This window comes from Triturus cristatus, chromosome 2_1, assembly GCF_964204655.1.
Source record: "Triturus cristatus chromosome 2_1, aTriCri1.1, whole genome shotgun sequence".
Classification (NCBI taxonomy): domain Eukaryota; kingdom Metazoa; phylum Chordata; class Amphibia; order Caudata; family Salamandridae; genus Triturus; species Triturus cristatus.
Window position 1 is genome coordinate 1,105,813,485 of NC_140581.1, and position 15,718 is coordinate 1,105,829,202.

Consider the following 15,718-nt stretch of genomic DNA (forward strand, 5'->3'; position numbering starts at 1 on the left):
TATCCGTATGGAGGTTTTTGGAACATCAGGGCGTCTCCCTGATTGTGAACCCCCTGGTGGGTTCATTGAATTTCAGGGTGTATGAGCTCAGCTGGCAGTATCTGGTAGATCATGAATGGCTTCCAGTGATAAAATAAAGGGCCTTATTTTAACTTGTCTGTTTAATACGCAATTTCAGTTTGATTATATGGACAGAAGTTCTGGCATGGGCCGTGCATTTATTCTACGTAGAGCTCTTTTAGCCACTGTGAACGATAGCATGCATGATATATTAATTCATCCTATGCTATATGTGTATTAATTTGCTACACACGGATTACAAATGGTGGCTGAACCCTGAGGTGGCACAGGGCATTTTCCGACAGTGGGGAGAACCTTGACTAGATCATTTTGCCATTTTTGAAAACCTGTAGAGTCCACATTTTTGCACATTATAGTTCCCACAAAAGTCCTCCCTAGTAGATGCATTTAGACTCGGGTTGAACATGGGACTGCTGTATGCCTTTTCCACTTTGCCTCTGCTGCCAGAGTTCTGTAGAAAATCATGAATGACCATGCCCAAGTCATCCTAGTGGCCTTGGATTGGGCCAGTAGAGTGTGGTACACAACTTCCGAACATGAGTATATGCCCTATGATCAGGCTACTTCTTCTGGAAGATCTGTCACAGCAACGGGGAAGCCGTTCTTCACCTGGGCCTGCGTAGTCTGCCCCTCAATGTATTGAGATCAAGCAGTGGTAGTTTAACTTGTCACCCAAAGTTGTGGATGTTATCCTGGCTTCCAAGCTTCCTTCCATCAAGTCTTTTTATGCTGGGACAAATTTGTGACCTGGTGTTGAATACCTTAGACAGACCCTTTGCAAGCCAAGCTGTCGCGTATTTTGTTGTTTGGCACAGCAGTGCCTTGCAGTTGGCACTATTAAAGTTTATTTATCTGCCACTTTGGCTTTTCTGCGTTTACTAAACCAATCATTCTTGTTCAGATCACCTGTTCTGGTGTTTATTAAAGGTTTACCACACATGTTCCCTCCCATACCGTTTTTGATGCCACAGTGACCACCTAATTTGGTCCAGATTTTTCTTGTGTGTACTCCTTTTGAGCCAATGCACAGCTGCTCATTGCATCTTCTGGCACTAAAGACAGTGGTCGCTAGCTGAAGAATCTTGTTGCTATCAATTCAGCTCATCATGACCCGGATGGCCTTCTTCCCAAAAGTAGTGACTTATTTTCACGTTTGGTAATCCATCCCCTTCCAAATGTTCTTCGCTCCACTTCACTCCTCGAAGGAGAAGTTGAAACTCCATTGGCTGGATCCATCAATCGCCCGAAAGGCCATTGGGTGGATAATCTACTTTTTGTGATGTTCTCCAGGGGAAAGAAGTTAAGGTGGTGTAGAAAAGTACTCTGTCAAGATGGATAATCCTTTGCATTAAGATCTTCTATGCAGACTCTAAAGGACTGAGGACCTAGCACACTAAGGCTGGCACTACTGTGTTGGCATGCTAAGTGCCTGTTCTTGACATCTATCAGGCAGTGATATTGACATCAGAACATGTGTTCAGAAAGCACTATTGCTTTGAAAGCTGTCTCCAACAGGAAGGTCATTTTGTCCATTCACGTCTGCAGGACTTCTTGGTCTGATCCAACTCGACAGACCCTCCACCTTTGGAGGTGTTGCTTTGGTATCTATACTGGATGTGAGAAAACTGTAGTTAGAAGTATCCATTTAAAGAGCAAGTTACTTTACCTTTAGTAATGCTCTTTCTGGTGGATACACTATATAACTGCAGGATCCTCACTGCCCTCCCATCTCCCCATTCTGCGGAGTGGACCCTTTTTACTGTCTAAAAAGGTCCCAGATTAGAGGTCTGCATAGAGGTACCTATGATTATTTTGTGCGCTGCGTCCATGGGCGCTGAAAGAGTCAAGTAAGGAACTCACATTGGCATGCAGGAGTGACACTTAAATGTGGCTCCCCTCTATCACTTCCAGGATGAAGCCAATGTGGCACCGTATGGCACCACCTAGCAACGCACAGGAACATTGCTATAAAAAACTTCTGGAATTAGTCTGGCACTTTAGCAATATTCTAAAGGTGAGCAATATATAGATTATCCATCAAAAACAGTGTTATTGAAGGTGAGTAACTTGTTCTATAAAGTTCAATGATATCTTCTTGGCAAGCTGCCTGCACCAAATACGCATTAATTTGACTGTGGTACAGAAGGATAGATCACACAATGGTGTTTAAAAAATAACTAAGGCTTTGCTAAACTGCTGAAAATCAGAAGATATTACTTTGTAAATTCTTGCTTGAATAGGTGCCATATGCACAGGGCAGTAGCTGTAAATTTATCAGAATTGATCACATTGATCAAGAAAGTAATAACATGAGATAGCTTATGTCCTGGCTGCTTCATATTCTTAACTTGCGGATTTCACTGCCTACTGGTGACAGGACTAGAAACTGCAAGTCTATAATTGTGCATCTAATACCACTCATGCAGGTGTTATGTCACGTGCATGAATATGCCCTTGAGTCTACCCACTGTTTGTGTGTGAATCAGAAATCTTCATTTATTGTACCTAGTGATGTGCCATAGTGAACAATGGTCCTGTTTCTTTTCTAAATTATTACATGTTGGTGTCTCTCTTGCTCTCACTCTATGTTATGTAATAATGTCTTCCTTCAATTTGGGAACCTTTTGCCAAAGTAGGCTTTTTTTTTAGCTTTGCGTATTGTTTCACCAGCAATTTTCAGAAGATCAGTAACACAATGTTCGAGGCATATGAGCTGCAGATTACACACTTGTGCATAGATCGCCATCTGGTGTTGGGCCCGGATGTTTGCAGTTTGTTTTTCCTCTTGGAAAGTCTTTGGAAGTCACGAGGTCGGTGACTCCTCCTTTGGATCGTATTGCGCATGGGCTTCGGCTCCATCCTCAGATTGTTTTTTCCGCCATCGGGCTCGGATGTAATCTTCGCGCTCCGGTTCCGAACAGCTTCCAGTTCGACGATCGACGCACAATCCTCACCCCAATTCACGGTATTGTTTCGATCGCGATCTCCCCACTCGACGCGCCTCTCATCGGCAAGACCTTCGGTTCCAGTCGTCGACGGCGGCCTTCGGGCCTACCCAAGCTCCGGTCCTGGTTAATGGAAAGGACTCCATTTAAAAAGTGCCCTCGATGTGGGTCCAAATTCCCCCACACCGATCTCCACAAGGTGTGCAACCTCTGTCTCTCCCCTGAACACGAGGCTCGAGACTGTCCGGCGTGTAAATCCTTCCGGTCCAAGAAAACCATTCAGGACCGAAGAGCCAGAAGAACCATGGCACACTCTTCGACGGCGATCCCGGTCGACATCTTCGGGGAAGGCGTCGACTCTCCAGAACAACACACAGACGAGGGACTCGTCAGCGCATCTGAAGCCGACGATTCAGATGTGGAGGACATCACTCCGGCACAGAGGGTCGTGAATACTACTCTACCCCCCCCCACACCCTCACCGGCACCGAAAAAGGCTTCGGTCACGCCTTCGCCTTCGGGCCTAAGCAAGACCAAAGACACTGCTTCCCACACCGCACCTTCGGGATCGGTAAAGAAGCCAATTAAGCCTTCAGGCGGCTCGGGCTCGAGCCAGCCCACCGTCGGAGCCGATAAACATTCTTCGGCACCGAAAAAGAAACCGGCCTCCATCTCGACACCGAGCCCCTCACCGAAACACTCGGGGTCGAGACCCAGCTCCTCGGCTCCGACCCCATCTTCGGTACCGACAAAAGCCCACAAGACCACCGGCACCGACACTTCGAAGCCGAAATCCATCTTGGCACCTACTAAACAATCAGAGCTTTCCAAGCATGGTTCCAAACAACGAACCAGCACCGACAAGCCTAAGAAACCAACGGCCCGACGCCTTCGGCGCCGACGGACCAACCAACCTCTCCAGAACTATTCACACCGGATCCCTTACAAAAAACATTAACTAAGGATCCCAAAACTGGACATTTGATGCTCTCTATCAAAAAGAGACAGTTAGACAAACCTGCTCCGCCTCCACCTCCAAAAAGGAAGGACTCTGCTACCTCCCCTTTCATACTACCTTCCCCACCTCCTCCACCTTCCCCTCCTCCACCTCCTCCTCCTCCACCTCCTCCACCTTCTTCACCCCCACCTCATCATTCCCCGACCCCATCCCCGGATGATAATGATCAAGGGGATCCATACGATGACATAGGGGATGTGCCCCAAGATATACCTACAGGGGACCCCACTCCCACAGGATCCCCAGACCCATGGGACGATTATAATATCCCTGATGTCCCTAACGTCCCACAAGACGATCTTTACCCTTCCAGACCTTCTCCACCAGAAGACTCCTTGGGGTTCAACCATTTACTGCAAAGGGCGGCACACTACCATGGGGTAGATTTACATACCGACCCAGTGGAGGAGGATTTCCTCCTAGATACATTTGACACCACACATAGGACCACCTCCATATTGCCTATGCTTAAGGGTGTTATAAATCATGCGCCGGAGGTCTTTAAGGACCCAGTCAGGGCCAGGGTCATTAACCCGCGCATTGAGAAGAAATATAAAGCCGCCCCAACAGATCCCTCCTACATCAGAGGGCCAGCACCACTAGATTCCTTGGTAGTATCCACAGCACGGAAAAGGGCCAACTTCCAGGTGTCAGGTAACGCACCACCACCTGACAAAGAGTCTAAACTCTTGGACGCATCAGGCAAGCGTACTGCATCTCAAGCGGCCAATATATGGCGTATCGCCAATACACAAGCACTACTAGCGAGGTATGACAGGGCCCATTATGATGAGCTAGAAGCCATAATGCACCATCTCCCTGATAAATACAAAGCTAGGGCCAATGAGCTAATTCAGGAGGGCAAAACAATTACCAGTACCTCCATACGTTGTGCCTTAGATGCAGCAGACACAGCCTCTAGGGCTATCAATACTAGTGTCCTCCTCCGTCGCCATGCCTGGCTAAGGATATCAGGTTTTAAACCGGAGGTACAAGCCTCTCTCCTCAACCATCCCTTTGACCAGGAACATCTGTTTGGCCCCAAAGTGGATGACGCCCTAGAGAAAATGAAAAGGACACTGACACGGCAAAATCCATGGGAGCCTTGCAATCTCACCCTCCCAGACGCTCCTTTCGCCGCTCTTCCTTTCGGAGCACATCCAGAGGCTACTCCTCAGACACCGCTTCCACTTCATATAAATCCCCTACTCAGTCCACCTTTACAAGGGGTTACCAAAGAGGCGGCTACAGGGGCAACAATAACAAAGGCAGAGGCAAAACAAACACCGCCCGCTCTGCCACCGCGCCTACCCAATGACTTCCCTCCACTTCCCCCAGACCATCACACTCCGGTCGGGGGCAGACTCCAAAATTTCCTTCCGGTCTGGACTACCATCACCTCAGACAAATGGGTAACACAAATAATTCGGTCAGGCTACTGCCTAGAACTAATATCTACCCCCCAAACATTCCACCAAGGCAACGCCCAATGTCACCAGAACATCTGCTGCTACTCAAGCAGGAGGTAATCTCCCTCCTAGACAAAAATGCAATAGAACACGTTCCTGCCAACCAACAAAATATGGGGGTCTACTCCCTATATTTTCTCATACCAAAAAGGGACGAGACTCTACGGCCCATCCTAGACCTTCGGCCCCTAAACAAATACATACACTCAGACCACTTTCATATGGTGACGCTTCAGCAGGTACTTCCGATACTTTCTCAAAACGACTTTGGACCTAAAATAAGCTTATTTCCACATTCCAGTGCACAATGCTCACAGGAAGTACCTCAGATTTATAGTGGACGGCCAACACTACCAATTCAAAGTGCTCCCGTTCGGAGTCACAACTGCACCACGAGTATTCACCAAGTGCCTAGCAGTGGTGGCAGCACATCTGCGAAGACAACACATTCATGTCTTCCCATACCTAGACGACTGGTTCATAAAAGCCAGTTCATACAATCAGTGTGTACAACACACACACACCGCGATCTAGCTACTTTACCAGCTGGGCTTCACGGTAACCCACGAAAAGTCCCATCTACAACCATCCCACATAAAAGAATATCTAGGTGCCACTATAGACACCTCAAAAGCGCTCGCCTACCCCAATCCTGCCAGGATTGCAAGCATTCAGGCTCATCGGCTGGGGTGCTCATCTATTACATCTCACCATGCAAGGCAAATCGACACCTCAACAGAAGCTACTCCATATCAACCATCTGGAGTTACTAGCAATCTTCCTAGCCCTAAAATCCTTTCAAACACAGATTTCAGGCAAGGCAGTCCTAATCCGCACAGACAACATGACAGCCATGTATTATATTCAAAAACAAGGCGGCACACACTCTCCACAGCTCTCTCAATTAGCACAGAGCATATGGAGATGGGCCATACCCCAGAAATGCTTTCTCCTAGCCCAACATGTCCCAGGAGTGCAAAACACTATGGCAGATCCACTCAGCAGACAAACACAACAACTCCACGAGTGGGAACTTCACCCGCAAGTTCTTCACCCATACTTTCAAATGTGGGGGCTTCCACAGATAGACCTCTTCGCCACCCACGAAAACACAAAATGCCCAAGCTTCGCCGCCAGATACCCACACCCATTGTCCAAAGGCAATGCGATATGGATGAACTGGTCAGGCAGATTTGCGTACGCTTTTCCGCCTCTCCCACTCATTCCACTAGTGGTGCGCAAACTACAACAACACTCCCTCATACTAATATTAGTAGCGCCATCTTGGGCCAGACAACCGTGGTACACCACACTGCTGGAACTATCGGTAGTACCGCATCAAAAATTACACCTCTCTCCACACCTCTTAACCCAGAACCATGGAGATATCAGACACCCGGACCCAGCTCAGCTCAACCTTGCGATCTGGCTCCTGAAATCCTAGAATTCGGGTACCTAAATCTTCCCCCTGACTGTACGAACGTCATCAAAGAAGCTAGGCGCCCTACCACTAGAGCGTGCTACGCCGCCAAGTGTAAACGTTTTGTTGTCTATTGTCATAACAACACCATCGATCCCCTAGATGTGTCCATTCAACACATCATAGGCTACTTACTCCACCTACAAAGGTGCAATCTAGCCTATACGTCCATTCGACTACACCTCGCAGCCATAGCAGCTTACCTACAAAACAGACAACATCTCTCACTCTTCAGAGTACCTGCCATTAAAGCCTTCAAGGAAGGCCTTAAAAGAATAATTCCCCCCAGAGTGCCACCCTCACCTGTGTGGAACCTAAATATCGTTCTCACCAGACTAATGGGACCTCCTTTTGAACCACTACACAAATGTGAACTTCAATTCTTAACATGGAAAACCACTTTTCTTGTAGCCATCACTTCCCTCAGAAGGGTCAGTGAGATACAAGCACTTACTATTCAAGAACCTTTTCTACAAATGCATCATAATAAGGTGGTTCTCCGTACCAACCCAAAATTCCTCCCCAAAGTCATTTCTCCTTTTCACCTAAACCAATCTGTAGAACTACCAGTATTCTTCTCGCAACCACAAACTGTTGCAGAAAGAGCTCTTCACACACTAGATGTCAAACGAGCCTTACTCTACTACATCGAGAGAACACAACCTTTCCGTAAGACCAAACAACTGTTTGTCTCTTTCTCTCCACTACACAAGGGCAACCCCATCTCCAAGTCTGGGTATAGCTAGGTGGATTGTCAAATGCATTCAGATTTGCTACCATAAAGCAAAACAAACGCTATCCGTTCCCCCCTAAAGCCCATTCTACACGTAAAATAGGGGCTTCAATGGCTTTTCTAGGAAACATCCCATTAGATGATATCTGCAAAGCAGCTACATGGTCAACACTGCACACTTTCACCAAACACTATTGTGTTGATGTGCAAACTAAGCAACAAGCTAGTGTGGGCCAGGCTGTACTCAAAACATTATTTCAAACCACTGCAACAGATACAGGTGGTCGCCGCTAACGGTGGGTACTGCTATATAATCTATGCACAAGTGTGTAATCTGCAGCTCATATGCCTCGAACGGAATATGCTACTTACCAGTATGCATCTGTTCTTGGCATGTAGAGCTGCAGATCTACACACGCCCACCCGCCTCCCCGGCTACCTTCATCTGTTCCAGTTTATCTTATTTAGATAACACACACATGGGCATCTTCACTATTATTACTATGCTCCATCTTTCCCTGCTGGCGAAAAACAGTCTGAGGATGGAGCCGAAGCCCATGCGCAATACGATCCAAAGGAGGAGTCACCGACCTCGTGACTTCCAAAGACTTTCCAAGAGGAAAAACAAACTGCAAACATCCGGGCCCAACACCAGATGGCGATCTATGCACAAGTGTGTAGATCTGCAGGTCTACATGCCAAGAACAGATGCATACTGGTAAGTAGCATATTCATTCTATATCTTATGTATTGGGAACACTCATTCTGAAAACACCTGTGCTCTGTAGTCTGTCATCAGTATGAGGTCCCTTTGCATCAATCAGGCACGTGTGTTTTAGGTAAAGCAAACTCAAGGAGATGATGGATGGAGTGCTGAAACCTTTCAGACACTCACCCCCAGTCACAGATCTGGCTTAAATCCATCATCATTGTTTAGCTCACTTCTCCACCTCAGTTCAGACCCAGCTATATGGAAATCAGTCTTGATCCTGTGCCTCATGGGAGCAGTCCAGCCCGAACTGCCAAGCCAGCTGTCTCTTCTGATTCTGGTCAGATGTATGCACAAACTTTGGTCTCTTATGAGTTGAATCTTCTTTCTTGGAATGTTTTTTGTCCTATTCATCATAACTTCATCCAGGCACATTAACGAGCTACAGGTCCTATTTGCATCTAGCCCATATATTGTGCCTCATTCAGACAAAGTGGTTCTGAGGACTTGACTTTTGTGCCCAGGGTATTAACTAAACTTCATCTGAACAACTGTGATTTTTCTCCCTACATTATTATTATTTCCGGGCCCACATTTCTACTCAGCCAAAAATGGAGCACCATTGTGATTCCAATTCCCCATTATGTTTTAATTGGACAGAATGAGGATTCTAGGCATTTATTTCTACCCACTGCTAAGGCCATGTCTGATGGATTGCTCTAAACAGGACAGATCATTTATTCTGTATCGGAGTATATTGACCAAGAGCTAATGAGAGATAAGTAGAATTTACCAGATATACCTTTCGTACAGATATATAGGGCTGTTATATGTACTACACCCACATGCATTTTGCAGTCATTATTCTCTAGATTCTTCAAACCAGAGTTGGACAAATTGTCCAGGAGGTTTTATTCATTCATTTTATTTTTGTGGCATGCTCGAGGCCACTTCAAGCATTAGGACTTTACATTATTTTGCACATTGTATCTACATCAAAGAAGGGCATTTCCTGTGCCCCATATTGCGTGCTTTGGAGTCAAGATCCCACATAGCAGCCTTTTCTTACTTGCAGTGCCTGGGAAATAAAACTGTTATTGTTGATGTTTTAAATTACATCTTAAGTTCCCTAAGACTACGATCTAAATAGTTCAACTTTTCGGTATTGTGCTGCTATCATATTATTTAATGGATCTGAAGTTTTTATGGTGTATTATCTATGCTGTGTATTTTATGATGTGACTTTTATGGCTCATTAGAGCCGAATAAAGAATATGATGATGGCATTAGGGGTCCTGACTGGAAGCAGGTTAACATGCTCCTAAAGCACAAGAACAAAATAAAATAACTAGAGAAGCACATCACCATAATTATCTAAATAAGATAACAGCATAGTTGGTTGGTAAACTGAAGGTGATTTATTAAACAAGGTTGGTGCAGTCACAGAAGCAAGTCAACTCAATGCAATAAAGCAATGGCAAGAGATAGATAGCATCATAGTTAAATGGGGAGGTGGTTAAAAGAATTCAGCAGAGTGAGCACTGTAAGGAAACAAGTCAACTTAGTAGTTTGAAATTACCTCAGTATGAATAAAGCTAAGTCGTACCATGCAAGCATGTGTTTTGCGGCATGATCATTTCTGGGATAGACGAGTCAACACAACAGTCTGAGATGAATTGAAGAATAACAGAATTAGTTTGTTCCATGTGGGTTGGCACATTATGCAAGGTGAACATGTTTTGGCACGTTGTGGGGAATATAGATTTAAAAAGCTAGGATTTTGATCACTAAGCCTATATGCCAGTTATAGCGACAAGTTGGGGGTATCCTTTATTAATTAGGTGGTGACGAAAGACATTGTTGTCGCAAATTCACAGGAATCAGAAGTGATGCACACAATGATAGGTTAAGAATGTTTACTCATTATAGTTTGGCCCTTTGTTGTGGCCGTACAATATGAATCACTGCTAGGGTGTACATAGAGGCCAATCCTTACTCTGCACGTTTGTGAGATTTTCTAAAAATAAATATAAACAAATTTAAGAAAAATATTCTAGGAGGTATTATAACTGGAAAAAACTCCAAAACAATATTGCCTAATCATTTTTACTGGATTTAAGAGCAGCCTATAACCAGGTAGAACTTGGATGTTCAGTCTTGCCATCTACTGCATTCATCACTCTTGTTGGGGGGTTTTGAAATTCTTCAGGTTTCCCTTTGGCCGGGCAGCTGCAGCAGCTGTTTTTCAAAGGCTGATGTCAGAAATGTTTCAAAACAATTCTCAGCTGCTAGTCTTCCAAGATGATGATCTGATTTTTTCCAGAAGTGAAGCTGAAGATGAGAAAATTCTAGATGAGGTATTGCGTATTTTGGAAAAGAGGAGATTACTCTCAGGAAAGGCCAATGTATTTTCAAAAGCTGGAAAATTGAGTACCTTGGGCACATATTGTCAGAGCATGGGGTCAAACCTAAACCGACTTTGGTTAAAAGCATTGTAGAAGCTCCTGCACCAGAAGACAAACCCCAGTTGTTGTCTTTTTTAGGAATGTGTGGGGTCTATGCGAAATTTCTGAAAGATTTCCAAAAGTACTGAGTGTTTTAGATCACTGCTAAAAAAAGGAGCTACATTCATATGGTCTGATTAATGTGAGGACATGTTTCAAAAGATCAAACAAGAAATAATGAAAGCACCAGTATTACAGCCTTTTGTGGAAGGAATGAAAACCATTGTGACTGTAGATGTATGTGTTAATATGGAAAAAGTTGATGCTGATGTGAGAAATGATGCATTCATTTATGCGAATGAAATCACGTCCAAATTAACGAATTCACCCATTGTGAACTCTATATCAGCCCCAACTCTCAAATACATAGTTAGGCAAGCACTGAGATCTAGGCCCGAGTTTTATTAATTGACAGGTCACCAGTGGGGTGGCACGTAACCGGCAGACAGACGCATGGGCAGGAAACTTTAGATCAATCCCATAGATAGGTGCAGACTTTACAATGGTCAAGGGAGATTGGCCCCAATAAAGCACACATGGCCTGACGGGATACACGCACTCCCAATACACCATATCGTCAGATGCCACATAAGTTAGGAACATATAGCCAATCAGAATACAGCACATGCAGTGATCACGCTCTCTACATTCTGGAAATCTGGACATGCTAGCCACTGGCCTCATTGTGTCCATGCAAGGTTGTGGCCCACCTGTATTATCCATTAAAATTAGTTTATGACTCCAAAGGCAGCAACTTACATGCCTTACCATACTTGGATCGGCGGAAACATTTTATTGCCTACGATGAATTGTATATAAGGATGCTACGGATCAGTTGTAAATTGAGACAGTCCACAGACCCTGTCGCTGTACTGTTCTCCTTACCTCTATGTTTAATTAAACAAACTGTTCCTGTTTTGCCAAACACCTCTCGTCTCTTGTTTCCCAAAGGTATTTCATGTTCATGCAACATATGCGTGTATGTTTTAGTAGTGGTGTTGTCACAAAATGATGACATGCATGAAAGTACAATAGGATTTGCCTCCAGGACAATATGTCAAAGGAAAGAAAATATTCAGTAAATGAGAAAAACATCTAGCGTGTGTGTGTGGAAAAATGTAAACCGTACTTAATGGGCAGACAGTTTATTTTAAAAACTAATCATTGTCCATTGCTGGTTTTAATATCAGGCAAAATATTGAAACGTTCCATAGCTCAAATTGCAAGACTCTCTGCTAAACGTTTAGAATTTTCATTTACTATAGAATACATCACTGGGGGTAAGAATTGCAGAGTAAACTGTTTGTCAAGGTTACCCAATAATGATGATGAAGAACATGACTGGAAGACAGAAATTGAGGATTATTTTGTATATTGTATCATTGGTATAAATGTTTGTGTAGGAGAGAATTAATGGTTAGAAGCAGTGAGTAAAGACATGATTTTAGATGAAGTCCTGACATTGGTTAAGTTGGGATGGCCAAAAGAAAATAATTTGTTAGCTGATTTGCAGATATTTTGGAAGGTGTCGGATGAATTATCCATTGAAGATGATAAACTGGTACAAGGTGACAAGTTAGCACCACCAGAATAATTCAGATATAAAATAATTTTGACAGCTCATTCTAGTCATTTGGGGTCAACTATTAGCGAAAGAAAAATACGAAATGATTTCTGATGGCCTAGAATGGATGGAGAAATTGACGAGTTTGTCAGGGAGTGTGTAAAGTGCAACAAAAGTGACAACGTTTAAGTAACTGAGGGGACTGTAGAGTATTTTGTTCCTTCTCCAAACAGAGCATGGAAGAGGTTAGGACTTGATTTTTTAGGACTCTGTCACATTTTACTATCAATTTTGAGGTATTTTTTTTGAGGTAATTGACCATTTATCCAGGTGGTTTGAATTTGAGCTGATCAGTGTTCAACTACCAAAAGTGCAATTGACTGTTTGAAAATTATTTTTATTTGTGAAGGTTTTCCAGGTGAGATTATGACAGACAATGGAGTACGTTTCATATCAACAGAGGTACTTCAGTTTTTAAATAAATGTGGGATTAAACATATCAGGACCCCTTTGTATCATCCACAAAGCAATGGAAAAAGAGAGCGCTTTAACAAGGTGTTAGTGGACTGTATCCAGGCTGCATACAGGAATAACATGTGTGGATCAAGCGGTTAAATATTTGGAGTGGTCTTACTGCCCCACACCACATGTAGCTACAGATAAGTCCTTTTGAACTAATGAGAGGGAGAAAGGCATCAAGAGAATTGTGCCTGCTTTGATTAGTACAATTATTCCATAAGGGTAGTAACATGATGGGGATATGGGAATCAGTTGAAGCAAATTTCACTGTGGTTAGTATGAAAAAAGTAAATACTAAGCATAATAATGAAGTGTGCATGGTGAGAGTAGGCAATTGATTACGAGTATACAATTCCATTTTGATGAAGAAGGGTTGGTCAATTTCAGAGAACCTGAGCAAGTATGTGAGTTATGTAAGAATGCTGTGAGACTGACAGATAGATGTTGGTGGAGTACATCTCAAGTGGCCCTAGATCTTAACATACAGTATCACCAAACTGGAACATCATTAAAATTCTAAAAAAGGTAAATGTGTAATGAATAAGCCCAGTTACAACATCAACACAAACAGGAAAAGTACACATGTTCACTTCAAACCAAGACAGTTTCAGGATTACATTGTTTCATGGATTTGAAAAGGTGTTTACTTTTGATGTAGGTTTTTGGCAAAACATGAATGTGTTTTTAATTTTTAAATATATATACTTTTCTTCTTTCTTTAAAAAAAGTGTTTATATACAAAGGGAAGACGGTGGTGTGTTAAGAGTTATTAGTTTAAGAATTTAAAGTGTAACATTTTGTTAACGGTGGGGAGAAGTGTGGCGATTGTCATTGGTTATGGACAGAACATGGAATGTAATGACATCAGTGGAATGTATTTCGGTAAGGAGATTCTATTCTCCCTAGTGGCAATTATCTCTGTGTCCCTGTTTGTACCATATGTACTCATGTTGAGATCCTAATAAATATCATATTCAACACTTCTCGCCATTGGTTCCGTCTTTTCACCCGTTCATGGCCCAGCGGGGAGTTGGAGCTGCTCACTACCATACAGGTGCATAGTTAAATTCAAATGCTGATTCAAATTTGGCCACGTGAATTGAATTCTGGAATGCTGATGCCTGTCTGGCTCCAATTCCCTCACGTGATATCCTTTTTAATGGAAAAATGATCTCAGCCACTTGCTTTCACACTGGTGACGGTATTTGGTATAATAATATACTTCTTTTGAAAATCAAATGGAATCCTATCAATATATAGCTTAAAAAGAGATTTTATCTTAGGGATCCTGCATATGAGCTGAACTGTTCGGTGTTTTAGTACTATAAATAAAAAGTTAGCAATGCCATTTGAAAGATGGGTTTTCTGTTGCTATGTTTGAAGTTGCCAGGGTTTAGTAAGAATGAGAATATCTTGTTATTTTTCTCAGGACCCCAAGGAGTACCTCCCGTTTTTAAATGATCTTAAGAAGATGGAAAATAATTACCAACGATATACCATAGACAAGCATTTAAAAAGATACAACAAAGCTCTGTGCCATCTGGCCAAATGCGGTAAGATAATAGGTTTTAATTTCTGTGCTGTTTAAAATGATAAACACGTTTTCATAAGAGTTGCAACATTTGTCTTATCCTGTAGTTAAAAAAAATATAGTGTTGTGTAAAGAAATCAGTGCTTAGTATGAAATTTATGGAAAATATATTATTACAGTTGGCTTAACTGAATAGCTATCGTTTTACCACAACTGGTTATGATATGAGTTCTCACTGTGTGCCAGATTCATACACATTTTGCCGCATCCAAATTTGACTTAGGTGCACAAACAAATCCATTTGCAAATGTAAATTCCCAAACGTGAGTCACAAAATCAAGGTTCACAAACTTTTAGCTTCACAAAGGACATTTGTGAATGACCAAATTCCATGAGTATTGTGGAATATCTATATTAAAAAATCTAGAGTTTTGCAGATTTTAAGCCATTTTTGGGTGAGTCTGTCTGCAAAATTATATGTACACCCACAAACCCAAAGATCCGTAGGTATGCACGTATTCTGTGTACGTAGCTTACCACCTTGGAAATACATACTAATGTATTGGTGTCAAGGGTAAAAATAAGTTAATTTTCCTGGTGGGAATGGGGAACCGGTGTGGAGGGGAAGAGATTTCTCTGTGGGGAAACAAAAAACTGTTAACAGCTCATTAGTGTCACAATTATGCATAAAGAATTTACCACCTGGTATAGATTCCAGTATAGTATCTGACGCAATTTTGACTCTAGTGTACTGGATTCCTGCTAATCAGGTCCCCAGTGCCAGTGCTCTTTCCCTAAAACAAGGTACCTTTTCAATTACACCCCAATTGGCAGTCTTTTAGCACCTCTGTAGTACCTCTGGTACCTATGACATGGGTACTAAAGAGGGTCCTTAAGGGCTGCAGCATGTATTGTGCCACCCTAAGGGACCCACCACCAAAATCATGCAGACTACCTTTGCAGGCTGTGCGAAATGGACCATACAAATGTGAAAACAAGACATGGCACACACCTTGTGTGCCATGCCCACAGACACTACATACAATATATGAAAGTCACCTCTATAGCAGGCCTTATAGCCCTAATACAGGTTGCATTATATTACATGTGAGGACATGTCTGAATGAGCAGATATGCCCCTGTGCACAGGGAAGCCATCTTAAGT

At 43.1% G+C, this 15,718-nt stretch overlaps 1 protein-coding gene across 1 annotated transcript in view; it reads left to right on the forward strand.

The window, feature by feature from the left end:
* ELP1 (elongator acetyltransferase complex subunit 1) overlaps positions 1–15,718 on the forward strand; it is a 754,242-nt gene that overhangs the window by 418,743 nt on the left and 319,781 nt on the right. The window contains exon 26 of the mRNA XM_085636502.1: positions 14,452–14,575. Coding sequence (XP_085492628.1) covers positions 14,452–14,575 — 124 coding nt within the window. The remainder of the gene's footprint in view (positions 1–14,451; positions 14,576–15,718) is intronic.